Below are 25,871 nucleotides of genomic sequence, written 5' to 3'. Positions count from 1 at the left end.
CAAGCTGAACGCTCGCCTTTGTGTCAAATTAATTAATAATTCATGAATTCAAACTGTCTCTTTATATATACCAAGCTTTAACCTCCAGATGCTTCAGTGTGAAAAACCTCAGTCTACACAAAAATAGGAAAAATAAGGAATTAAAAGTGATGAAAGTAATCCAGGCCTTTTAAGTGATACTGCGTCACAACGGTGACGTGAAGCTCAAGACGAATGGAACACCAGTGGTCAGTAAATCCATTTATTCTCCCAGGGAATGATAAGAGCCAGAGAGTGAATGAATAACGGCGTCGAGGGGAAACAGCAGGCAGAGAAGTCCAAACACAAGCTACATGGAACTCTGCTGAAACGTGTGCTTGGTCCAGTCGGTGTCTGTGCTGACGTGTCTGTTACTGGGAACAGTGAGGAAACCTACTGACTTCACTTTCCTCGGACTTCTCTCATCTAGCGCCATCATGAGGCGGAACTGTGTAATGACATTCCCTCATGCTGAGATGAAACCAGCAGAGACGGAGGAACAATCTTCATTAAATATCACACACATTGTTGGTGTGAGTGACATTAACATTAATCTGCAGGACGACGGAACCTCGTAGGAAACTAATGAACGTTCTGAACGTCCCTCTTCACCATGTTCTGTCCTCTTGGCTTTCAGAAGACGACGAGTGACGGAGACGAAGGCCTTACTCCTGCAGAGGAAACCGTACGTCTCCTGTCAACATAATCCAAGACTTCACTTTTACCGTTGTCGGTGCAGAATTCAATTTATCGTCACGAATCAGGAAAAAGGACTTTTTCAGGGGCTCGAGGTTCGGGGGGTTGTATTAATCAGTTGAGGCTATTTGGATCTTTAAGTGATTGAAATGAATCATCGCTCATCGTGTGGGACAACGCCGACTCTTTTCACTTTACTTTCATTTGGCTGTTTAGCTTCTAGCGTCGCCGCGGCGAGCTGCACAACGCAGCCTCAGACGTCATGAAGGAAACAAACCCCATCGGTGAAGGACGTGAAATAAATGCTTTTGTGTTTTTTTTTAGAAATTGGTCTCTATTAATGTGCAGAACGACGTGGGAGAAGTGAGATCATTGGTTGTTTCCTGCTTCACACAGACGTGGGTCTGAAGTGCAGCTGTTTACACTGTGAAAGTCCTTATTTAGCTAATGACAGCTCTGCCAAACTGCACATCATCACAACAGTCACTCAGAGCTGTAAATAACTGTTAAGACCTGAGCAACAGTGTCTCCTGCTCACATCAGACGTGTCCCACAGGACGCTGGCCGTTGTTTTCAGGACCAGAAGCTTTAAACTTGGAACCCGACAGACTCCAGAGGTGTGCCGACGTCCCACACTTCTCTAAAGAAAGTCCCTTTTCCCCGCCAGCGATGCGTTCGGCTGATAATGTGTTATCGCCAGTTCCCGCCCAGCAAAGGACTGAATCAATAGCGTCTGAAGTTCCTTTGTTCAGGCCTCAGACGTGGCCGGAGGTTTGAGCGCTGGACTTCTCGTCTGGTCTTCAGAGCCACGTTATCACTCCAGTGATAAGCCCTTAATAGATGACTCATTAGACCAGAGCCGCTGCAACATCTCTCAGAGGATCCACCTCTAAAGCGTCTCTATCAGAAACACTCCACGTCCCTGATGTGTCTTCACTGGACGATCATAAGAAGACGTGTCCCTCCCAGCCTGCGTCCCCGAGACAAGGCCGGCAGGTCGCTGAGCTCAGCTTTAATTAAATGAACTCCCTTCTAAGTCTTTTATCTGCTGCAGCCAGAACGACGGCAGAATGTTGAGTGACGAGACGAGAGAATCATCACATCCTGACCAGCGACTCTCTGCTTCCCCACTTTGACTGAGTCACAACATGGCAGAACTCAAAGTGTCCCTGTGTGGCTCGTCCCCTCCCTCAGTGGTCCCCAAGCTTTTTATCACCGCGGACCGGGGGGGGGGGGGGGGGGGGGGGGTCGTAGATTGTTTATATTGGGAATATAATAAAACTCTCAGTGCATTCGCATTTATTGAAGTGGTGGCCGCCAGTAATTTCTTCTGTCTTTCGTGTTCCTGTTTTTTTCTTTCAAAATACTCCGGGGGCTTGTTTTGTAGTCCAGGGGGCTCGGTCTCCAAGTGGCGAAGCAGTTTTGAAGGCTTCATTGCCTCGTTAGAGACGTTAGCCGTTAGCCGTTAGCCTGTTGGTCTGTGGGAATCACCTGTCGCCATAAAGCCATACTTCAAGTACAACTCCTGGTACCGTCTGTTAAAAACTTTCTTCTTGGAAGTTGTGGGCTCTTCTTCTCTCTTCACCTTTTCCCTTCCAAAAGAAACTTTCCAAACACGTCTGTTTTTTGCTCATCTTGCTAGCTTGTGGGTTAAACGTTTGGCGCTCAAGTGACTGAGACGTAACCCAGAGAATCCGGTCATTTTTCAAAATAAAAGATTGTTCAGACTCAGATAATAAATACAACGGAAATAATTAATTATTTCTTGGGCGGTTGGGCACCGCTGGTCTGGCTCACACTGGGGGGCGTCTGCAGCTCCTCCCGGGGCCACCGGACCCCCGTTCTGGGGGCTACGATGTCATAAGAAGTGATGGAGGACCGTGGTCCACCAAGCCAAGCAGCACAGGCCACACAGCGTCACCAGCAGGTCGCAGGTCCGCCGGAGCCGCCGCCGGCCGTCGGGACTGGCTAGCCACACGTTCCCCGCCGCGCCGGGGGGTCCGCCCACCACGCCGCCTTGCTCCCCGTTCAGGTCGACGCCATGGGAGCCCAGAGTCCTCGCTCTGCCTGCAGGCCCACTGCTGTGCTCTGTGACGGAGAGGGCGGGGGACAGATTCGTGGGGAAATTGCACCATCGTGTGGTCAAAGCGTGAACAACACGAGCTACTCACCCAGGCAGCTCTGCAGCGGCACAACCACAATAATGACAAAGATGGAGAGAAGGGATGCGTACGCCTATAGAGAAATAAGAAGAATGATTTGAATAAATGATGACGTTTTCTTTCTGAAAATAGCAGCACATAGTGGCTTTAATGTCTTATTCATAACACAGAACCAATTTGCATCTTCTCGCCCTTCAATAATTAAAGACAGATCAAATTATTAAAAGAGGTATAGTATACAGTGGGATTACAGACTCCAGTGTGTTTGCTTTGTGAAGGAGTCGATTGCTGCGTCCTACCAGGAGGAGCTGCACACTGTTCTGGGTCACGGTCCTCCAGGCTCTTCCCATCTGGAGTCCGAGCAGCGCCAGAGAACAGGGACTGACTCGCTCGACATCCTCGGCCTCCACACATCTTCAGGGAGCAGAACAGTACCACTGAGTTACACACTGCAGCACAGCTTCTGCTCACGGGAACAATAAACACACAACTGGACGGATGTAAACAAGGTCAACAAAGCGATTCTACACAGACGAGCTGAACGACAAGAACTAGTCACGTCTTTTATTGGAGTCGCTCCTAAAAATGGATTAAATGTGATTCAACCTATGACATGTTGTTGTGTGTGTGTGTGTGTGTGTGTGTGTGTGTGTGTGTGTGTGTGTGTGTGTGTGTGTGTGTGTGTGTGTGTGTGTGTCAGTTTGAAGCTGTGTGACTCGTGGTGTTACAGGATTGGACGGCAGTATTATCAGTGTGAACAATGAACAGATGTGTTTGCAGTGACGCTCACGGTCAGTTTAGTTTCCCAAACAAAATGATGTTTATATTTTCACCCTTTGAACAAATTTGGCCTTCGATGATGTTTTTTCTTGTTCTTGCAGTTGATTCTAATTTTCTGCAGCGACGCTCAACATGGAGAAAAAACCTTGTTGTGGTTTGGTGAAATGAAGGGATGATTGGTTAAGTTGAGGTAAAACCGTCAGGAGGAGCCAGAGATGAAGAAGGCGACGATAGTGAAACTAGAATTATAGTCTGGGGGAAAATACATTTTTGAAAACAGTTAATAAAAAATAAATGGTATCTAATAATCCATGTAGGACATAAATATGATTTGGAACTTCTCACTTAAAAAAGTAACATTTTGTTGATTATTGTCTTGGAAATGAACCTCAATGAGTTTTTGTGTTTGTTTGTTTTTTTAAAGGTAAGAATATTTAACTTTGCACAAACACAACACACAGAGTAGTAAACAGCACTGTGTTATTGTTTCTACCTGTGACTACCTGAAGTAGCAGCAATCCTTCCCCGTGGTGCTCAGACACCGAGGGAAGCACGTCTGAAGCAACAGATGCTAGACAGTCGCTGCTTTGAAGTGACGTGAATGTCATTATTCGTCGCCGTGACAAGAGATTATTGTTAAAAGGACCTTTTCAGGAGCTTCTCCATCACAGCGTCCTGCTCGTCCCACTGCGACACACTAAAGGAGTTGAGGACGCCCGGTGGAAGAACGTGTCCTTGATGTGCCAGAACAGCCAGGTTGAACATTCCCTGCGAGTCGGAGTGGGAATAGAATCACAACAGTGGGCTGATGGCTGATCCACTCACAACGCCTCCAAATAATCACAGTGTATAATGCTGTTTGTTGTTTTTATTGCGGTGGGCCTGAACCCGCGGAAGTTTAATTAAGTTTATCACAGGGTGATGAGATTACAGCCTGAGTAAATGCGTCACCTGGGGGCTGCCTGCCAGCGCGGCTCTGCTGTACATTGATACGGCTGCAGCCACGGATAATGAGTCCTGGTGTGCGCTGGAGGAGCCGGCGTAGTGGCGGTCTCCCATTCTCAGCAAAGCTAGAAATGAAGATAAATACTTGCTGTTCAGGGGCCAGATTGACAGGGGGGGGGGGGGTTAAAGCAAAATGAAATGAGATGAACTCACCGGATGGATGAGGATCATAGTTCAAGATAGAGTAGTTATGATATCTCCACTGACAGTCATAACCCAGTTCCTGCGTTTGGGAGGCAGAGGGGCGTACAGTGAGCAGCAGTTTGCATTTTCCACTGATAATAATTCCCCTCCAGTTTGGTTTCCTGATTTCACTGCGTGACTGGAATCGTGTCTGTTTGTTCATCAGCTTCAATTATCACTCACTTGTGCTGAAAATCAAATGGAATCAATCGGAGCCAAATCTGGCCTTTGTGAATGTTGTTGTTTAAAGCGGAACGCTGATTGATGTGAAAGTGTCGTCTTTCCAATTGAAGGTCAGTTTGTCCCGCTAGCTTTGTGGCCAGGATTCAGATGCAAACACGCAGGACTTGGATCAAATCACACGTTTGTTTTTGAGTTGGACGAGAAGCAAACGTGACGAAACGCCCGGCGCTGCTGCTAATTGCAGCAGGAATCAACTTAAAGCCAACTTTCTCCTTCCTTCCGTCTGATTCTTGGAAGGTGAAACTCAATCTGTGGGTGAACAGTGTTGAAGGTTTCACCAAACAGGTGCAGCAGAAGGTTTTAGCTTTCCAGCAGCAGTTTGACTGGAAAGGCTTGTCTTAATGGACAGTCCTGATGTCCACGTGTCTCTTTGTCTCCATCCTTCCTGTGTTTGCCGCCGTCTGCGTCTTGAGAGAACTAGAATGACCTCATATCATTTGTATTGTGATCCACTGTAATCCTCTGGTACAGTGGGAAGTCAGCCTTGCATGAAAACAAGCCAGCCGCAGCAGAAGGACGCGTCGTGCAGCCAACTGACCTGGATTCCTCATAAAAGCTAGCATTAGCGTTTTCCGGGTGGCGAACATCCATATTTACTTTATTTTCAACTGAAAAATTCATGTTTGAAATTGTTCATGTAAACTTTGGTGTCGTTTGCAAAGCGAGGAGGAGGCTTGTGTTGTATTTACATTTGTGTATGGATGCCTTTTGCCTTTCTTTGAACGTGGACAGGAAAAGCCTGTTATCTCATCGTCCCACCAAAAGGCTAATACGAGCAAGGGCCCAGATGTTTACCTCACAAAGGTGTGCAGCGTTGCTCTGGGCCAAACCCAAACCAGCTTCAGCTGCCAAAACATATTTCACAAACGCTTCCTGCCTGTTGGCGAGACAATAAAACAAATAGCAGTGGAGGCGAACAGCATGGGGAGCAGAGGATGAATAAATGAGGACAATTGTGAAATAATTGAAATGAATGTCCCACCGTGAGCCCTGGAGGAAGGCCTGCAGAGCCTCTCGGACCATAAACCCAAGGTGTCCGTTCTGCTCACAGGCCTTTTTCAGGATTCTGCAGAGGGCAGAGGACGGCCGGTGAATTATGAATATCATTTACTCCACCGAAACGAAAAACATTTTAGCAAGATCCAGAAATAGTTCCAGATTTGTTGAGGTCATTCTAAAAAAAAAGCCCCCGCAGGAGGAGCTCCTCTAAATTCATAAGATACGAGAGGGAACATTGGTAAGCAGAATCTCTCAGCGCCAGGCCATAATGCGGTGGCGGTGCCTCTTATTTTTAGACATGCAAATACCGGACTGTGACCTTGAATTAGCCACTGTCATTGAAATGAGACGCCAGCGAGCTGCAGGCTGCGGTGCAACAGCCCAGAACAAAGCTTTCTTCACCAAGCTAATGAAAGCCTCTTACCTCACCGCCCTCTCCACATCCCGAGACGTTCCCGGGCTTCCCGTGGCGAGGAACCGCGCCGCCTCGACCGACGCAGCCACGTGACCCGACCGGGAGGCGTTCAGGAAAAGCTTGAAGGCGGCGCCCTGCGGCGGGACGACATTGAACAGGAGGTTTACCGTCGGCAGCCTGTCCATCGCACCCGGACAGACGCAGCCGAACCAGAAGGTGGAACCGGACCTGGTCGGCCCGCGGCTTCCCGGGGACGTTCCCCTTCAGGTGGTACAGGCCCAGGTTGAACATCGCGTCGCCGCTCCCATTCAAAGCAGCTCTCTCAAAGTATTCCACTGCAGTTTTGTGGTCGTTAAGGACGGTGCCGTGGTACCAGCCCAAGCCGTTCAGGGCGTTGATTGAGCCCTAAAGCAAGGAAGCAGAAAGCTGCTCTTCACTGTGGACTCACACTCTGCCAACACGCAAACAACGAGTGATTCCGACAGTCTCACCATTTCTGCAGCTTTGTGGAGCAGCAGAAGACTTCCAGTGCGGTTTCTTTCAACTCCCTTGCCCTGAAAGGATCGACATCAATCAGTGAATCAATAACCGTCAGAACACAGACGCCACACCAACCTTGATGGTGAAACAACAGTGTCCATAGTCTCACACTACCTGCATCAGGAGGATGGAGTAGTCGTACATCACTGCAGGGTCCCTCATTTGCATGGCACTCCTCTGCAGCCACTTCACGGCTCGTTCCAGGTCTTTGGGGATTCCGTTCTGTCCCCAGAAAAGCATCGTCCCGACGCGCTTCTGAAGTTAATAGACTTTATATGAGCCACTCCTGGACGCCGAGTCAGCTATTGACCTCTAAGTGGAAACTACAGAAGCACTTTCAGAGGTGCAAACACGCAGTGCAATTTCTCAAAAGTCGCAGCAGCTCTAAACACGTACCTGAGCCTCCATGTCGCCTCGCTCTGCTTGGTACTTCAGGTACTGGAAGACGTCGCTCGTCTCGCCGTGTCTCATCTGCTCTAAATCCTCTTCATCGTGGATGTAGAGGTGTTCAGGTAGGTATTGCTTTAAGAACAAGACAAGCATTATTAGCACATCATGGAGAAAATAAGTACTTGATCACAGTTACTAGTTACTTCCCAAAAGGTTGTGATGTATTTTATGAAATTCTGCACATAAACTGGTCACTTGGCCCGTCGTGACTCTGGAGTGTTGGTGGTGTGGCGGAGACACGCTAGCTGAGCTGTCAGTTTGCTGCGGGTCAATCTACAGACTGATTCACCGCTGCGGTTACATCAGTTGATTGGAGGAAGATCCACTCTCGTCTGGATGTCATCGCCTCTTGGAAGGAACTGATGTATGAACTAATAACGGCGAGAAAAAGAAGCGAGGAAACAGCTGAGATAAACTGCCGACGTGACAAAAGCAGCAGACGGATCCTGTAGTCATGTGACGTGAGGATGACGAGGATCGGCGGGCCTCTGGAGGCTCTTTGGGTTTGACGTGACTGAAGCCACTTCAGCAGAATGGAAGCAAAACGTCTCTTAAATGGCTTTAATATGTGACGAAAGCCGAGCCGTCGCCTCACGAGACGAGTCAAACACACGACCAACATGAAACCGCTGCAACAAGGCGAGACGCACATCAGGCTGACATCTGCACGTCCAGCATTTACAGTTTCAACTAAATCTGTTTCAATGGCAGAGCCACAAGAAATAATTGACTCCCAGTTATTGGAGCCACTTTTATAGAAAACTAAACTTTTAAATATTGGGGTTTTAGTTTTCACTCTCTACTGTTGTTTTATCACACGACGCCATTAGAACTTGTGCTTCGGTGTGATTTGTTTTGCGGCAGAATATACGGTATTCCTACAGTCACCAGAGCTAAATGTTAAACCGTTGTCCTCAAGTTAAAAATAGATTCTTTGCTTCAAACAGAACTTTTCACTCCTGGACCAAGAATGATCAGAACTGTTCTTGTTCCATCCGGCACACGACCCGCCGTCGTCACTCCAGCTGCGACTACGAGACAAGAACTGTTCTTAATGGATCAGATGAATATATGTATGGATGTTTGTCTTTCCTCACAGTTTCAGCGGAATGTTCCGCTGGGCTGCCCAGCCTGTTTCCAGTGTTTGGCAGGTAATGTGCAGCAGATATTTAGAGATGATTTTTGGCTGAAGAGAGAGGAAAAGAACTGTGCTGTGACTAAAATGAAAAGTAGAGAATAAAATAAACAATACAGCTGTGGGTTGGCCCGTAAAATGATGAGCTGAAATCTGCTTTACGCCTCGTGAAGAGGAAGGGAAGCTGCAGATTTGTCTTTAGCCCTTTTAAATATTCATGACTCAATAGGCAATCAAACTTTCAAACCGAAGTTAAAAAGAGGGATGAATGAAATAAAAGAATCAAAGAAGCTCCTCAACAACACTGTGGGTGTGATGAGATGAGGTGAGATACGATCAGACAACACAAACGACGCCACAACAGAACTCAGTGGATCGCGACGACGTGAAGCTCCGTCTGGCAGAGCAGCAGCGACAGAACAGGACTTTTGCCTTCAGTTCTGATTGGATCTGGTTGGATGGTCGTTCTGTCATCTTCACGTAGTCTGAGAAGCCTGGGAGTCTCAGATCCTCATGAAAGACTTGAGGACCACTGTGTGTTGAGTCTCTGCTGTTTGTTCACGCTGTGACAGACGTCGCAGTGTTTCCACACCTGTGTTCATTAGACGCAGCTGATTTAAATACTCCCAGAATAAACAGGAAATCAGTCGGAAGTGGCTTTTTCTCATCAGCGGCTCCTTATCTGGAGTGCCTCGCTCTGCTCATCAGGCCTGAGCCTCCCGGGGAAACGGCCGACATTCTACTGATCTGATAGTGAAACTGTGTTTTCTAATGTTGCTCTCACACACCTGTGTGTGTGTGTGTGTGTGTGTGTGTGTGTGTGTGTGTGTGCAGTTGACATCAAGGTTACACATTTCAAATTGTATATTTACATGCACACACCTTGTGTGAACATCCAATGTACTAAATGTGTTTCCTGTGATCATCTTCTGTCACTTCTTGGTTTCTCACCAGGAGTCAAATGAGAAGATCAGTGTCCCGCCGTCCCTCAGAGCTCGTCCCCCAAGGAGGACCGTCCCTCCAGGAGGACCGACCCTCCAGGAGGACCGTCCCCCCAGGAGGACCGTCCCTCCAGGAGGACCCACCCTCCAGGAGGACCGACCCTCCAGGAGGACCGTCCCTCCAGGAGGACTGTCCCCCCAGGAGGACCGTCCCTCCAGGAGGACCGACCCTCCAGGAGGACCGTCCCTCAGAGCTCGTCCCTCCAGGAGGACCGACCCTCCAGGAGGACCGTCCCCCCAGGAGGACCGACCCTCCAGGAGGACCGTCCCATCAGGAGGACCGACCCTCCAGGAGGACCGTCCCTCCAGGAGGACCAACCCTCCAGGAGGACCGTCCCTCCAGGAGGACCGTCCCATCAGGAGGACCGACCCTCCAGGAGGACCGTCCCTCCAGGAGGACCGACCCCCCAGGAGGACCGACTCCCCAGGAGGACCGTCCCTCAGCTGCCTATTTGCAAATATCTGCATGAATCTGAGTCCACAGTTGTTGTCAATGTTCTCACACATCTATCGGATGTGAGTGTCGACGGTGTTTCTTTGCACAGTGAAGGACAGAATCTTCAGGTTGACATGAGGTGAAGAAGGTGAGAAGAGCTGCAGCGTTGAGACGGAGAGACACTGGAGGACACGTCATTAAACCCACAGATCCACGTTTACTGACTGGACAATAAACACCTTCGTACTTTAAAGGAGCCCCAGGAGTGTCATTATAGTCCTTCTGACTGGAAGCATATTGACATTTGATTTAGATTTTTGGTTTTGTTTTGCATTGTGCTGCACCTCCTGGACCAATATCTGATGGTGTTTCAAGCAAATACCTCTATCAGTTATTTTCTATAATGATGTTCAGCTAATACATTTATTGAAGAAAAAAAAAAATCCAAATTTGTTTAAAAAATCTACAATGACTTGTTTCTGTTATTTAGACCACTTAAAATACAGAAGAAGAAAAACCTCGACAACCTAATGTGAGTAACTTGGGTCAGCCAGCAGCAGTACAATGCAAACAGAAACTGTGAGTTCCATTGAAACGTACCTCACTGTCATGAATCCTCAAAGTATCTGAGCTGGTCTGTGAACCGACGTTGGAATAGTAGCTGTAGGCCAAGTCCAGGTCTTCAGGGAAACCATCAACGCCTTGTGTGTGTTTGTACCCGATGTGCATTAAGGCCAGACGGTCATCACCCGCAGCACCAATCAGACTGTAGACGTGAGCCTGAAGCACATGAATGGCAGCAACGTTATTAAAGACGTTAGTTTTCCCGTGATAAAACAGGAGGCGGCGACTGGACCTGCTGCCGACTGACTGGACGTCCCAGACCGGAGACGTGGACGGTCGCCAGCAACAGAGACGCCCTGTGATTCCCCAAGCAGGAGGACACTTGTAATAACGTCATTGGTCTGGAAGTGACGGTCAGTCCGTCCACAGAAAACAGTCCGGCAAGCGCCAGGTCAAACAAGCGTCTGCCGAGCTGCTTCAGACCGAAGGAACCTTGAAACACAGAAGAACCAGGACTTGATAAAGTACCCGGTTCAGGACGAGAGCGAAGAAAGATCCTTCCAAACCTGATCTAATTCTCTCTTCGTTTGCTTGTAAGAAGCGATAAAGTCTGTGGAACCGACGCTGCGTTCCCCAGCTCCATGACTGTGAGCAGGTTTTCCTGGAGTGTGTGAGTGGAGCCCACCGTCCGGGGGGACCAGGGGCACGAACACCTGCAAATGAAGGAGAACCAGCATGTCAACAGTCTTTCTTCCCTCGCTCAGTGGGAGTGCCACTGGGGAATTGGCACCATTGATATGAGGTCTATTATTACACGAGGCTTCGCCCTGCAGAGTGGCGTCGGCACTGCCTTCATAGGACTTGTCAGAATAATATCTCACCTCTGTTGTTTGGTGACACTGAGCCATTCTCACCAGCAACTTCTGCACAAAAAGCTTCTGCGAAGGCTTTTATTTCCTCACACTCCTGATGAGTCTTTTCCAGTTCGCGGAACGTTGACTTGGAATGAAGTGGATTTTCTGTCTGTACAATAAATCACCATTTGAAAACATTACAGGCAGAAGTTTAGCTTGAAGCACGAATGAAGCCAAAGTGGCCTGATTATCAAAGTCGGTCAGAAAGAATCCTAAACAAATGTTTCTGTATTTAGAAGTAAAACTACACTGAGTCACTGAAGCACCTTGTGTTTCCACATCACCAACCTCTGAGGATTATTGATCCACCTGGTTACCAGGACTGAAGTTAACAATCACAAAACCAGATCTTACAGCGTCTTGTCTGGAATTGTGATTAAACATATGGAAATGCACCATTGTTAGTCAACCTTCATACTAAATGATGCAGCAGACTGTTTCCACCACATCCTGGCACTTGACAAAGAAACGTGAAGATAATTGTTTATGTGTTGTTCATCCTGAAACTGAAGAAAGCAAACAACTTCCTCCAGTTAAAATGGAAAATATTATTTGGGTGATCAGTAGATGCTACATGTGAGCTAACTGAGCTGTAATGTGAGTGAAAGCCTGGTTTTATTAACCAAAGTGTTAAAATATTAAACAATATTTAGCGAACCGTCACTTGAAATGCTCAGTGGGAAACATCTGATCATTTATTGAGGTTAGAGGAAGGAAATGTCAGTTATCAAATATAGTCACTTGCTCACTGAAGGGTTAAGAGAAACACCATAATATACTAGATGAAAATAACCCAGCCAATAATTGATTGATACCTCTGCAGTTCCAAAGCGGTAGAATTTCATTGGTCCAAAATATCCGTGGATGCCTGGTATGTATTTTCCTCCTCCAATCACAAAGTATCCATCAGTGTCGTCATAATGGATGTTGTTCTGAAAACTTCAATATTGATCACCGGTATTTACTCCCAGCTTTCCACTGTGCATGTTGTCAGAATTCTTTTTGTATGCAGAAACTCAAGTCTCAGGTGTTTTCTGCTTCCCTTATTGTACGGAAAAAGAACATCTTACTTCCATTCATGTCGTTTGGTTTCATCATCCCATGTCGTGTCCAACAGCACCTGCAAGTCCGACGTAACGACACGAGTTCAGGAAAAAAAACAACAACTGCTCAGCTGTGAACGACTTGAAATTGCATCGCCTGGAGTTCTCCAGGTGGAAAGGAGCCATCTCTCAGGATCTTACAGCTGTTGCAAAACAACAAGAACAACAACAACAAAAGGAAATGGCACCAAATGCAGCTGAGAACTGGAAGGATGAGCTGCTGCCCTGAGCTTCCTTTTAATTCCACTTCCCCCGCCGCCCAGGGCTTCGCATGCCGGGTGTTTTTACCTTTGAGTGCCGAATGAAACAGTCCAATCTGATCCATTTCCACAGGGGCAAGGCAGCGCTGATCCGGAAAGCTTCATCTTGTCCTGTCGTCAAACGTGCCTGAACTACAATATCCCCTAAACAAGACATATGAGCGTCAACATGTGACCAGGGGAGACTCCAGTCTTTATTAATGCAGCCCACACACCATAAAGACACACATCACCGCTGACAATCATCTTCTGCTCTCAGTCCCTACAGCCTCGGTCACAACCCGCCGTACCTCAAGTGTCTGCTGTCGCCCTGCTAGAACGTGGCGAGATGAGGGGATCAGTACGAGGTAAGTACCGCCTCCATACGGGTGTGGAGCCCCCAGACTCGCCGGAGCACTTTGGCTGCATTCGGGCTTCAGATTCACCTCCTGGAGGGCGACGCCTTCTACCGCCGACAGACACACCCACCACGTGCTTACACCTTGCACTGACGTACTCCCTCCCTGCTCCTGCCACTCCCTCCCCAGGTTGAACACATGGGGGCCGTGGCCTCCCCAGTAAACACAGGGACTACATCGCGCGGGGGGGTTGTGACTAAAGTGGCTGCAGGTGCAGTCAGACGCCGCCTCCACCCACCGGCGTCGCTGAGCTGCAGCAGGATGGAGCCGTAGGCCTGGTTGGCAGTGATGTGGTGGACGACCCCGCAGAGCTTCCTGTCACATGGCCTCAGCAGGAAGATCCACATGGACCAGGCCACGCTGGAAACACACGGTTTGACAGAACGTTGCTGCAGCCGCTGGAGATTGAAGTGGAATTTAAAGCGCAGAGCCGCCTGCTAAAAATGACTGACCTCGCCGTCTCTCATTGACCGTAAATAAAAAGCTTATCTGCTCTAGTGAAGAGGCTCGCTGGAGCTTGTAAAGTCATTTATAAAGACAGTGAAGTAAAAGTAGAAGCAGAGTGTGTTCCGACAGACGCCGGTGTTGAAAAGGAAACAATCATTGACCCGTGGCCCTCCAAACTGCTGACATCGGCACAAACCACTGGCCTCACACTCTCTTCATCTCAGCCAATTTGTCCTCGTGTCCACCTTCATAACATTTAACATCTGAGAGAGTCGGCTCTGGTGGAGTAGCAGACGCACGTCTGGAGTCCTGGAGGAGGCTTGTTCACGCTCACAGAGAACACGGTCCGGCCATCATGAAGCAGCACAAGTGAGAGGGTGAAGTCAAACCTGGGTTGTGTAACGGCGTGCAGGCGGGCGCTCTCCAGGGCGCCGTCAGTGAAGGGCTGGAGCCGGCGCACCACTCCAAAGTGCTCGCCGGTGCTTGCCAAAGGGAACTTCAGCACATTGATTATGTCTGTGAGCAAGCAACCCGGAGAGAAGTGTGTTTGGCAACAGCACGTTCTGTTTACCTTGAATGCTGCGGATGTGAAGGCGAGACGCGAAGGCGAATGATGAGACGTGACGAGAGCACTGACCTGACTGCCGAGCACACTGACGAATCCCGTCGCCGGTCAGCTGCCACGTCAGCCGAGCCCACCATGACGGGCTCTCAGTGGGGGGTCTGCCCGGGCGCTCGGAGAGCGGCGTTATCTGCAACACTCTATAAACCCTCAGCATGGAGCGCTGGTACGTGCTGAGCTCACTGCCGTTCTTAAAATGGTCCAGGAAGGCCCGGACTGTCATGTTCTGCACGTCCAAAATGTCCCTGTTGAAGAAACCAGCTTGATACGAAATGGACGGGGGCAATCTGAGCGGCACCTGCTGGACCCGGCTGACTCGGGGCACAGCGCCGATCCATTTCCTCCTGAAGACCACTAAATCTGTCTTCTTGAATGCAGACAGCGCCACCTCCACCCCCAGCCGGCATGGCCTGGAGCACCGATACCGCACACGGACCACTGAGCCGTCTACCACTTTGTCAGGCGCCGAGTCAAACCCCAGGAAATTGTCCGGCGGCGCCTCGGCACTCTGGCTGGAAGTGCAGTGATTCTGAAATGAAATGAATTGGAACATCATAGTCGTGTGTGTGAAAATAAACCACAGCCATCCTATTTTTTTTTATGAATTACTACTAATGATGCTCTTTGTTCGTGTGTATGATTCCTCTGTGATTCAAAGGTTTAGTTTAGTGGCTGAAGCTTACTGACGCACTTGAAAATACTCAAACTCCTGCTGACCTTTTTATAACCGAGACATTTTTTCTCTGATAGATCGAACTGCGAAACTCGGCTGCCTACAGTTTCAAACAGTTTCATTACATTGATTTTTCAATTCATTTTGTATTTTAGGAGCACTGTTAACTTGTTACTGCATCACTGAGTGCTTTTACAACATCAAAACACTTTCAATCAGTGTGGTTAAGATGCTACCACATAAAAAGAGACACTTCTCTTGTGTATTCATCTATTATTTGTGCGATTAACTGTCGGAGAACAGAACCCGCTGGTGGAAGGGTCCTTCAAAGGGCCACTTGCTTTCATGCTTTTAGGGCAATTCAGAGTTTCATTACCCACAATTCTGTAAGAACGTTAAACACCATCTTTACTGCACAGATAAGTGTGTTTATCTGAATCTGAAGGAAAATCCTCTGCAAAAAAACAGCTCAAACTTGTAAATTATATTTCAATTTAAATAAATTATATTTCATCATAAAATGTACTCAAACAAATAAAATGTGAATATTTATTTTCCCTAAAAGTGATGATCTTTTCAACTGTCACAGTCTTCTGGCTTGTAATTGACCACAAGGTTATAAAAACATCAACCACAGCGGCTTCGAGGCACACAAACATTTATGTTCCGTTTCCTCATCCATTAAAATCAATGGCGCTTTCATATTCAAAAGCTGACACCGGGGCAATAAAGAGTCGTAAAGTCGCTCACCGTGAGAACCGACGCGGTGAAGATGCATCCAAAAAGCAGCGAGTGAAGCACATTCATGACTGCGTTTGTCCGGCTGAAGCTGAAGAGCAGAAACAGAAAAGCAGCAGTACTGAATGTGGGACGCTTGCTAACCCGGCGGCTTCAGAGGACGCCCGGATATTCAGGTGTTACGGGTTGAGCAGCTTGTACGAATTCCCTTTAAAGGGCAGGTGTCAGAGCAGGGCTCGGCGGGATTCACCCTGCCGTGCAGCAAAACGTTCTTTGATTTGTTCCATTTGTGGTTCTATTAGGAAACGTTCCACGGCAGCGACGCATCGAAGCTGAATGTGACGTGGTGGACTGGAGGCTTTAGCGGCTCCGCAGGTCCTCGCTGGCCTCGCCTCACACAACACTCGGAAGAAATCTGATCTGAAAAACAACCTGATCTAGCAGCCAAAATTAATTACCCATGGGCGACTGACTGTTTACGCTTCAAAGTCCAGGGACTGAAGCGTCGGTAACGCTGCTGATGGCCGTTTCAGATGACCACATGGAGATGCCATATAAAAGCACATGGTGCTGGAACCGCTGCGAGCTGCAGCTCCAGACGACGTGCAGCCCTCCACCAGGACGTGTGAACGGAACTGGGCTTCATCTGTGGTTTTTAGTCTCAAAGAAGTACTATTTTATTGGATATCTATTATTGGATACGTGCACAAAATGGCTTTAGAGGACTTTTGCAATTTCCGAGACAGCTTGGAGGACGCAGTGACCACAGACGGAAAGAAGCCCTCTCCTGCCCATGTGAGAGATTCACCTTTCAGCAGCAGCCCACATCTGTTTGACTTCTACATCCCAGTGGCAGAGTACCTCCATGAAAGTCCCGTCCAGTTCGGACAAATCAGCGCCGCCCAGAGCGCCGCTGGCGTTTCATCTCTCAGATCCTCGCCCTCCCGGCCGCTGCCCCCCAGCCTTCCTCTTGCTTCCTCTCCGTCGGTGCCTCTTCCCTTCCCCTTGTCTCACGGCACCACCACCTTGGCCTTCGTGTTCCAAGGCGGCGTGCTGGCGGCGGCCGACACGCGCTCCAGCTGCTCGGGCCTGGTGGCGTGCCCCGCCGCCCACAAGGTGCTGCCCGTCCACAGCCACTTGGTGGGCACCACCTCGGGCACCTCCGCCGACTGCGCCCTGTGGAAACGGATCCTGGCCCGAGAGCTGCGCCTTTATCAACTCCGCCACGGCCGACGTCTGTCCACGGGCGGAGCGGCCAAGCTGCTTTCGGGCATGCTTCACCCTTTCAAGGGAACGGAGCTGTGTGTGGCCGCCACCCTGTGTGGGTGGGACGGCGGGGAGGCGGAGGACGGACGCCGTGACGGCGTCGCTGCGGAGATTGATGGCGGCAGTGGAGGAACAACGGATCAAGTGACCAAGCAGAAAGGGTTCCCAGGTCCCGGCGGGGAGCCGAGGTCGGTCATGAGGAACGCAGGCTTCTCCGGACCCAGTCTGGTTTATGTGTACAGCGACGGGACCCGCTTGGAGGGAACTCTCTTCTCTGTTGGCTCAGGATCCCCCTACGCCTACTCAGTCCTGGACCAAGAGGTCCACTGGGGCCTGAGCGTGGACCGGGCCACCTCATTAGCCAGGGAAGCCGTGTACAGAGCCACGCACAGGGACGCGTACTCGGGAAACTGTGTGGACGTCTATCTCGTCAACTCAGAGGGATGGACTCGCAGGAGCAGGGAGGATCTGAAAGAGGAATATTACAGAGAGAGAGAAAGGCAGACACCCGAGGGACACGACCGTCAGGATGAACACATGAAACCAGCAGAAATGGCAGGATAAATGGGGAAGCGTTGCATCGGGGAGTAGTTTGGAGAGATGTGATGGCATCTCTGCAGCAGACACTGAATTAATGAACAGGACAAGCAGTTGCATCCTCCAGGCGATTTCTCCAAAGATTTGGGCACGCATCTCCTTCCCCCTAATAACAGCTGATGTTTTGTTTGTGCTGATGATAAAACAGACACACTGCTGGCTGGCGTTTTGATTTAGGACGCTTAAACCATAGAAATCATTTGAAGTGCACGAGATCATTATTAGCAATTCCTGTTTTTGGATGAATCGCAGCAACGGAGAGAAGCTGTGAGAGGATCAGAAGAGTGGAGGATCGGGGGGTCGGCGGTTCTGCTGGTTGAACCTGTAGCTATAAACAGGGTGAACGTGAGCAGTGATTTGTGCCGGCTGTCGGGACGCCGCTGAAGTTTCTCTGACACGTCAATAAATTAACCAATCAATGAAATCTTACTGATGGTGCCCGTTGCTTTAGCTTTAACCCCGCAGTTGTAAATTAGCCAGTGAAGTGACGACGAAGAGGTGCGGCCGGCGCTCATCCTCGCCGTCACACTTTAGTGACGACGTCCAAAACACAGTCAGGAAACGTTTCTCCGGCAGAAAACAGAAAACAACCCGACTGACCGGAGCAGCTTCATGTTAGACGGATCACACGTCGGCTGCGTGAAGTCGTGTTTCAACACGCAGCCGCGACAGGCCCGTCTGTAGCTGTGCAGTATATTGTACATGGCAGAGTTTTTAATGGATAACATATGCACGTGTGTCGCCAGTGTGTGTTATTAACATCTGAAAATAAATTACAGGCAGAGAGGCGTGACGGCAGCAGGAGTGGGGATGTGCGCCCGGCGCGACGCGTGATTGACTGCAGCAGCGAGAGCAAGAAGGGGGAAGCCTCCCTCTTTCCCCGACCTCATACATTATTCCCGTCTTTGGAAGTTCATTAATGGCAGAATTATTGAGGTGCTGCAAAACAACGGGTGGAAAGTAATTTGGCGTTCCCGATTTGAGAGCACGCGGGCCACACTTGTATGTTTGTAGACGAAGCAAGGGCAGAACGGCAAATCACAGATCTGAGCCTGCGAAGAAACGCTCTGGAGTCTAGATTTAAGAGAGCAGAAGTTCCCTTTCGCTCTTCAAAGCCTCTTTGTGCGCCACTTCCTGTTCCTCCTCACACGAAATCTCCAGCCGAGAGGCGCCAGAACTCCGTCGGACCAGAAACGTGACCGACCAGACCTCGTCTGTTGTCGAACCATTCTTTCTCTCCTCTCGCTCGGAAAAGAACTTTGGAAACACGTGACCTGAACAGCTCACAGCTCCTGACAGCTCCTCTCACAATTTGAGCTGAGAGCAAGTTTCTGCACTTGTAAATCTGTCGCCACGAGCTCTCAAATCCTCCGCAGCAGATTGATGACGGCTTGGCTGTGTTTGTGCTCACTCAGTGGTTTTGGCGTGACTAAAGCTCCATTAGCCGGCCGAAGTGAGGAGCCACGCCCCCCCCCCCCCGCCCCCCCCGGGCTCCACGGCTGCTCTCCGGTCGCACCACCTGTTTACCGTCTCCGTCAGGTGATGAAGCTCCACAGCCGGCGGCCATGCAGCGCTAAGGGTTTGTCACTGTGTTCAGAAAGTCCCCGGCTCGAGACGCAAACACGAACTGAGAAAAGTAAAAATACCAGATTATTATTAAATGACGGGGGTTTTTTTTTATGCAAACTGAAACATTAGAGGTTATTTTAACTACAAGAAGTCAGAGGAGCGCTCAGGTGTTGTGGGGAGAGGATTGAAGAAATGTGTCTTTGAAATGTTTTGTGTTGATGGAACGTCTTGTTGGAGGGTCTGAGAGCTGAAGCTGCTTTGCACTGACTCTGTACTGACTCTGTACTGACTCTGTACTGACTCTGTGTGGCTGCTGAAACCTGCATTACAATAAACAGTGCTCTTTATTCCAGTTCTTCATGAAGGACTCCATCCTGCAGCTGGAGGTGACCAATGTGATGCACGCATGTGCCGTCTGGAAAACGGAGGTTTCAAAGGCTAAAAGACGTTCCACAGCAGAACACGTCCTGCAGTCACAGCCGTTATAAAACCGTTCCACAGCAGAACACGTCCTGCAGTCACAGCCGTTATAAAGACGTTTCCACAGCAGAACACGTCCTGCAGTCACAGCCGTTATAAAACCGTTCCACAGCAGAACACGTCCTGCAGTCACAGCCGTTATATTTAGCAAAAAGACAATGGAAATAATATTGTTTGCCTCGGTGACGTTTCCTGGAAACTGTGAAACTTCATAACTTTTAAAAATGACTTTATGGTTGAATAAGAAGGAAATTCATTCAAATGAAGTACTGGTCTAATCTATCTATCTATCTATCTAATATGTATCTATCTATCTATTTTTCTATCTATCTATCTACCTATCTATCTATCAAAGTCAAAGTCAAAGTCAAAGTCAGCTTTATTGTCCAGTGTGCTAATATGCATGACGTACAGTACAGATGAAATTTCAGTCCTTCTCGGACCCACAGAGAAAAAAGACACGTAACAATAATATTAAAAATAACAATTGAAAAATATATACAACATATAATCATATTGACAGTAAAATGACAAAGTATGGGCATAAAATAGAATAAATAGACAGTAAGAGTGAACGGTTCAATTGTAATGTCAATGTCATTTGGGTAGAGTGAGGTAGAGTGGGGTAGAGTGAGGTAGAGTGGGGTAGAGTGAGGTAGAGTGGGGTAGAGTGGGGTAGAGTGAGGTAGAGTGAGGTAGAGTGGGGTAGAGTGAGGTAGAGTGGGGTAGAGTGAGGTAGAGTGGGGTAGAGTGAGGTAGAGTGAGGTAGAGTGGGGTAGAGTGGGGTAGAGTGAGGTAGAGTGGGGTAGAGTGAGGTAGAGTGAGGTAGAGTGAGGTAGAGTGGGGTAGAGTGAGGTAGAGTGGGGTAGAGTGAGGTAGAGTGAGGTAGAGTGGGGTAGAGTGGGGTAGAGTGAGGTAGAGTGGGGTAGAGTGGGGTAGAGTGAGGTAGAGTGGGGTAGAGTGAAGTAGAGTGAGGTAGAGTGGGGTAGAGTGAGGTAGAGTGAGGTAGAGTGGGGTAGAGTGAGGTAGAGTGGGGTAGAGTGAGGTAGAGTGGGGTAGAGTGAGGTAGAGTGAGGTAGAGTGGGGTAGAGTGAGGTAAAGTGAGGTAGAGTGGGGTAGAGTGGGGTAGAGTGAGGTAGAGTGGGGTAGAGTGAGGTAGAGTGGGGTAGAGTGGGGTAGAGTGGGGTAGAGTGAGGTAGAGTGGGGTAGAGTGAGGTAGAGTGAGGTAGAGTGGGGTAGAGTGGGGTAGAGTGGGGTAGAGTGGGGTAGAGTGAGGTAGAGTGAGGTAGAGTGGGGTAGAGTGAGGTAGAGTGAGGTAGAGTGAGGTAGAGTGGGGTAGAGTGAGGTAGAGTGAGGTAGAGTGGGGTAGAGTGAGGTAGAGTGAGGTAGAGCGGTAATGTTCATTTTAAGGTGAGGTAGTGCAGTGAAGTGCAAATAGATCTATCTATCTAGTATGTATCTATCTATGTATCTATGTATCATCTATCTATCTATCTATCTATCTGTCTATCTGTCTATCTATCTATCCTCTTGTGTTTTCTACTTCAGGCTGAAAAGGTTAAATGTTTCCAGGTTGCTGGTTCAGAACCCTCTGGTGAGTCAGAGTTGTTCCTGGTTTAGAGAAACTCTGGTGAGTCAGAGTTGTTCCTGGTTTAGAGAAACTCTGGTGAGTCAGAGTTGTTCCTGGTTTAGAGAAACTGGTGAGTCAGAGTTGTTCCTGGTTTAGAGAAACTCTGGTGAGTCAGAGTTGTTCCTGGTTTAGAGAAACTGGTGAGTCAGAGTTGTTCCTGGTTTAGAGAAACTGGTGAGTCAGAGTTGTTCCTGGTTTAGAGAAACTCTGGTGAGTCAGAGTTGTTCCTGGTTTAGAGAAACTCTGGTGAGTCAGAGTTGTTCCTGGTTTAGAGAAACTCTGGTGAGTCAGAGTTGTTCCTGGTTCAGAACCCTCTGGTGAGTCAGAGTTGTTCCTGGTTTAGAGAAACTCTGGTGAGTCAGAGTTGTTCCTGGTTTAGAGAAACTGGTGAGTCAGAGTTGTTCCTGGTTCAGAACCCTCTGGTGAGTCAGAGTTGTTCCTGGTTTAGAGAAACTCTGGTGAGTCAGAGTTGTTCCTGGTTTAGAGAAACTGGTGAGTCAGAGTTGTTCCTGGTTTAGAGAAACTCTGGTGAGTCAGAGTTGTTCCTGGTTTAGAGAAACTGGTGAGTCAGAGTTGTTCCTGGTTTAGAGAAACTCTGGTGAGTCAGAGTTGTTCCTGGTTTAGAGAAACTCTGGTGAGTCACAGTTGTTCCTGGTTTAGAGAAACTCTGGTGAGTCAGAGTTGTTCCTGGTTCAGAACCCTCTGGTGAGTCAGAGTTGTTCCTGGTTTAGAGAAACTCTGGTGAGTCAGAGTTGTTCCTGGTTTAGAGAAACTCTGGTGAGTCAGAGTTGTTCCTGGTTTAGAGAAACTCTGGTGAGTCAGAGTTGTTCCTGGTTTAGAGAAACTCTGGTGAGTCAGAGTTGTTCCTGGTTTAGAGAAACTGGTGAGTCAGAGTTGTTCCTGGTTTAGAGAAACTCTGGTGAGTCAGAGTTGTTCCTGGTTTAGAGAAACTGGTGAGTCAGAGTTGTTCCTGGTTTAGAGAAACTCTGGTGAGTCAGAGTTGTTCCTGGTTTAGAGAAACTCTGGTGAGTCACAGTTGTTCCTGGTTTAGAGAAACTCTGGTGAGTCAGAGTTGTTCCTGGTTCAGAACCCTCTGGTGAGTCAGAGTTGTTCCTGGTTTAGAGAAACTCTGGTGAGTCAGAGTTGTTCCTGGTTTAGAGAAACTCTGGTGAGTCAGAGTTGTTCCTGGTTTAGAGAAACTCTGGTGAGTCAGAGTTGTTCCTGGTTCAGAACCCTCTGGTGAGTCAGAGTTGTTCCTGGTTTAGAGAAACTCTGGTGAGTCAGAGTTGTTCCTGGTTTAGAGAAACTGGTGAGTCAGAGTTGTTCCTGGTTCAGAACCCTCTGGTGAGTCAGAGTTGTTCCTGGTTTAGAGAAACTCTGGTGAGTCAGAGTTGTTCCTGGTTTAGAGAAACTGGTGAGTCAGAGTTGTTCCTGGTTTAGAGAAACTCTGGTGAGTCAGAGTTGTTCCTGGTTTAGAGAAACTGGTGAGTCAGAGTTGTTCCTGGTTTAGAGAAACTCTGGTGAGTCAGAGTTGTTCCTGGTTTAGAGAAACTCTGGTGAGTCACAGTTGTTCCTGGTTTAGAGAAACTCTGGTGAGTCAGAGTTGTTCCTGGTTCAGAACCCTCTGGTGAGTCAGAGTTGTTCCTGGTTTAGAGAAACTCTGGTGAGTCAGAGTTGTTCCTGGTTTAGAGAAACTCTGGTGAGTCAGAGTTGTTCCTGGTTTAGAGAAACTCTGGTGAGTCAGAGTTGTTCCTGGTTCAGAGAAACTCTGGTGAGTCAGAGTTGTTCCTGGTTTAGAGAAACTCTGGTGAGTCAGAGTTGTTCCTGGTTTAGAGAAACTGGTGAGTCAGAGTTGTTCCTGGTTTAGAGAAACTCTGGTGAGTCAGAGTTGTTCCTGGTTTAGAGAAACTGGTGAGTCAGAGTTGTTCCTGGTTTAGAGAAACTCTGGTGAGTCAGAGTTGTTCCTGGTTTAGAGAAACTCTGGTGAGTCACAGTTGTTCCTGGTTTAGAGAAACTCTGGTGAGTCAGAGTTGTTCCTGGTTCAGAACCCTCTGGTGAGTCAGAGTTGTTCCTGGTTTAGAGAAACTCTGGTGAGTCAGAGTTGTTCCTGGTTTAGAGAAACTCTGGTGAGTCAGAGTTGTTCCTGGTTTAGAGAAACTGGTGAGTCAGAGTTGTTCCTGGTTTAGAGAAACTGGTGAGTCAGAGTTGTTCCTGGTTTAGAGAAACTGGTGAGTCAGAGTTGTTCCTGGTTTAGAGAAACTGGTGAGTCAGAGTTGTTCCTGGTTTAGAGAAACTCTGGTGAGTCAGAGTTGTTCCTGGTTTAGAGAAACTGGTGAGTCAGAGTTGTTCCTGGTCCATGTCGTCAAAGTGAGAGAATCTGTCACCAGAGATCACACTTGTATTTAATTTAATGTAATATTGAAGCGCGACTCTGCCGTGACTCCATAACGACGTGAGAGCAGATTAATTCCCTCCATCATCTTCTGTAACGAAGCAGAACTACCAACCTGATCTAGACACCTTGACAAGCACGTCACCGGTGGTTCATGGTTCTTCACCGACGGTTCCTTCAGTCCACTGAAACGTTCCGTCGCTGCTGAAGCAGGATGGTGACAGTGGTACAGTTCTAACCTGGTTCTAACCAGTGGGAGAACATCACTGGAGGGAGAACATCACTGGAGGGAGAACGTCACTGGAGGGAGAACATCACTGGAGGGAGAACGTCACTGGAGGGAGAACATCACTGGAGGGAGAACGTCACTGGAGGAAAAACTCTTTAATGCATCGGAAGAAAATGTTCACTTACCGAGGATGATGATTATGTGGACTGGTCTATTTAAGCAGATTAAAACACACACACACACACACACACACACACACACACACACACACACACACACACACACACACACACACACACACACACACACACACACACACACACACACACACACACACACACACACACACACACACACACACACACACTTGCATGGCTTCAAAGAAAGCACACAGCCTGACCAGGAAACACGAAGGGCTTAAAGGAAAACCACAGTGACGCTGAAATTACAGGCTTGAACTGCAACAAGGAACAAACTCAGTTGTTACTCTGGTTGTTCTGGAGGAGAGAGGTTCTGAGAGGTTCTGGAGGAGAGAGGTTCTGGAGGAGAGAGGTTCTGGGAGGTTCTGGAGGAGAGAGGTTCTGGAGGAGAGAGGTTCTGGAGGAGAGTGGTTCTGGAGGAGAGTGATTCTGGAGGAGAGTGGTTCTGGAGGAGAGTGGTTCTGAGAGGTTCTGGAGGAGAGTGATTCTGGAGGAGAGTGGTTCTGGAGGAGAGTGATTCTGGAGGAGAGTGGTTCTGGAGGAGAGTGATTCTGGAGGAGAGTGATTCTGGAGGAGAGTGGTTCTGGAGGAGAGTGGTTCTGAGTGGTTCTGGAGGAGAGAGGTTCTGAGAGGTTCTGGAGGAGAGAGGTTCTGGAGGAGAGTGGTTCTGGAGGAGAGTGATTCTGGAGGAGAGTGGTTCTGGAGGAGAGTGGTTCTGAGAGGTTCTGGAGGAGAGTGATTCTGGAGGAGAGTGGTTCTGGAGGAGAGTGATTCTGGAGGAGAGTGGTTCTGGAGGAGAGAGGTTCTGGAGGAGAGAGGTTCTGAGTGGTTCTGGAGGAGAGAGGTTCTGAGTGGTTCTGGAGGAGAGAGGTTCTGAGAGGTTCTGGAGGAGAGTGATTCTGGAGGAGAGTGGTTCTGGAGGAGAGTGATTCTGGAGGAGAGTGGTTCTGGAGGAGAGTGATTCTGGAGGAGAGTGGTTCTGGAGGAGAGAGGTTCTGGAGGAGAGTGGTTCTGGAGGAGAGAGGTTCTGAGTGGTTCTGGAGGAGAGAGGTTCTGAGAGGTTCTGGAGGAGAGAGGTTCTGGAGGAGAGTGGTTCTGGAGGAGAGTGATTCTGGAGGAGAGTGGTTCTGGAGGAGAGAGGTTCTGGAGGAGAGAGGTTCTGGAGGCGAGTGGTTCTGAGAGGTTCTGGAGGAGAGAGGTTCTGGAGGAGAGTGGTTCTGGAGGAGAGTGGTTCTGGAGGAGAGAGGTTCTGAGAGGTTCTGGAGGAGAGTGGTTCTGAGAGGTTCTGGAGGAGAGTGGTTCTGGAGGAGAGTGGTTCTGGAGGAGAGAGGTTCTGGAGGAGAGAGGTTCTGGAGGAGAGTGGTTCTGAGAGGTTCTGGAGGAGAGAGGTTCTGGAGGAGAGTGGTTCTGGAGGAGAGAGGTTCTGAGAGGTTCTGGAGGAGAGAGGTTCTGAGAGGTTCTGGAGGAGAGTGGTTCTGGAGGAGAGTGGTTCTGGAGGAGAGAGGTTCTGGAGGAGAGAGGTTCTGGAGGAGAGTGGTTCTGAGAGGTTCTGGAGGAGAGAGGTTCTGGAGGAGAGAGGTTCTGAGAGGTTCTGGAGGAGAGTGGTTCTGGAGGAGAGTGGTTCTGGAGGAGAGAGGTTCTGAGAGGTTCTGGAGGAGAGTGGTTCTGGAGGAGAGTGGTTCTGGAGGAGAGAGGTTCTGAGTGGTTCTGGAGGAGAGAGGTTCTG

At 48.8% G+C, this 25,871-nt stretch overlaps 2 protein-coding genes across 2 annotated transcripts; one reads left to right on the top strand and one right to left on the bottom strand.

The window, feature by feature from the left end:
• Positions 1-233: 233 nt before the first annotated feature.
• LOC308137476 (protein sel-1 homolog 3) lies at positions 234-15,910 on the bottom strand. The gene is made up of 24 exons (XM_080506195.1): positions 15,795-15,910; positions 14,387-14,900; positions 14,139-14,265; positions 13,541-13,662; positions 12,933-13,048; positions 12,612-12,661; positions 12,357-12,480; positions 11,509-11,650; positions 11,194-11,340; positions 10,920-11,119; positions 10,664-10,843; positions 7,438-7,563; positions 7,156-7,296; positions 6,993-7,055; positions 6,730-6,906; positions 6,511-6,635; positions 6,070-6,153; positions 5,883-5,964; positions 4,815-4,884; positions 4,608-4,726; positions 4,303-4,424; positions 3,176-3,290; positions 2,886-2,949; positions 234-2,802 (listed from the first exon to the last, which is right to left on the bottom strand). Exons 1-24 carry the CDS (start codon positions 15,849-15,851, stop codon positions 2,573-2,575), a joined length of 3,297 nt encoding a protein of 1,098 aa, XP_080362321.1. The 5' UTR covers positions 15,852-15,910; the 3' UTR covers positions 234-2,572.
• A 583-nt stretch (positions 15,911-16,493) lies between these two features.
• On the top strand, positions 16,494-17,612 carry psmb11b (proteasome 20S subunit beta 11b; the record flags this gene model as incomplete). The annotated part of the gene is made up of 1 exon (XM_080506374.1): positions 16,494-17,612. One exon carries the CDS (start codon positions 16,494-16,496, stop codon positions 17,610-17,612), a length of 1,119 nt encoding a protein of 372 aa, XP_080362500.1.
• Positions 17,613-25,871: the final 8,259 nt, after the last annotated feature.

Source organism: Blennius ocellaris, assembly GCF_963422515.1.
Source record: "Blennius ocellaris genome assembly, chromosome: 12".
NCBI classification, from domain to species: Eukaryota; Metazoa; Chordata; class Actinopteri; order Blenniiformes; family Blenniidae; genus Blennius; species Blennius ocellaris.
The sequence above is the reverse complement of the archived record's forward strand: the minus strand, read 5'-3'. Positions and strand labels throughout refer to the sequence as shown.

Coding starts and splice junctions, on each gene's coding strand:
- LOC308137476 (XM_080506195.1), bottom strand. CDS start 15,851: ATGAATGTGCTTCACTCGCTGCTTTTTGGATGCATCTTCACCGCGTCG. Junction 14,266..14,386: donor TCAGTGTGCTCGGCAGTCAG/GTCAGTGCTCTC, acceptor GCTTGCTCACAG/ACATAATCAATGTGCTGAAG. Junction 4,425..4,607: donor CGCTGGCAGGCAGCCCCCAG/GTGACGCATTTA, acceptor TCCGACTCGCAG/GGAATGTTCAACCTGGCTGT.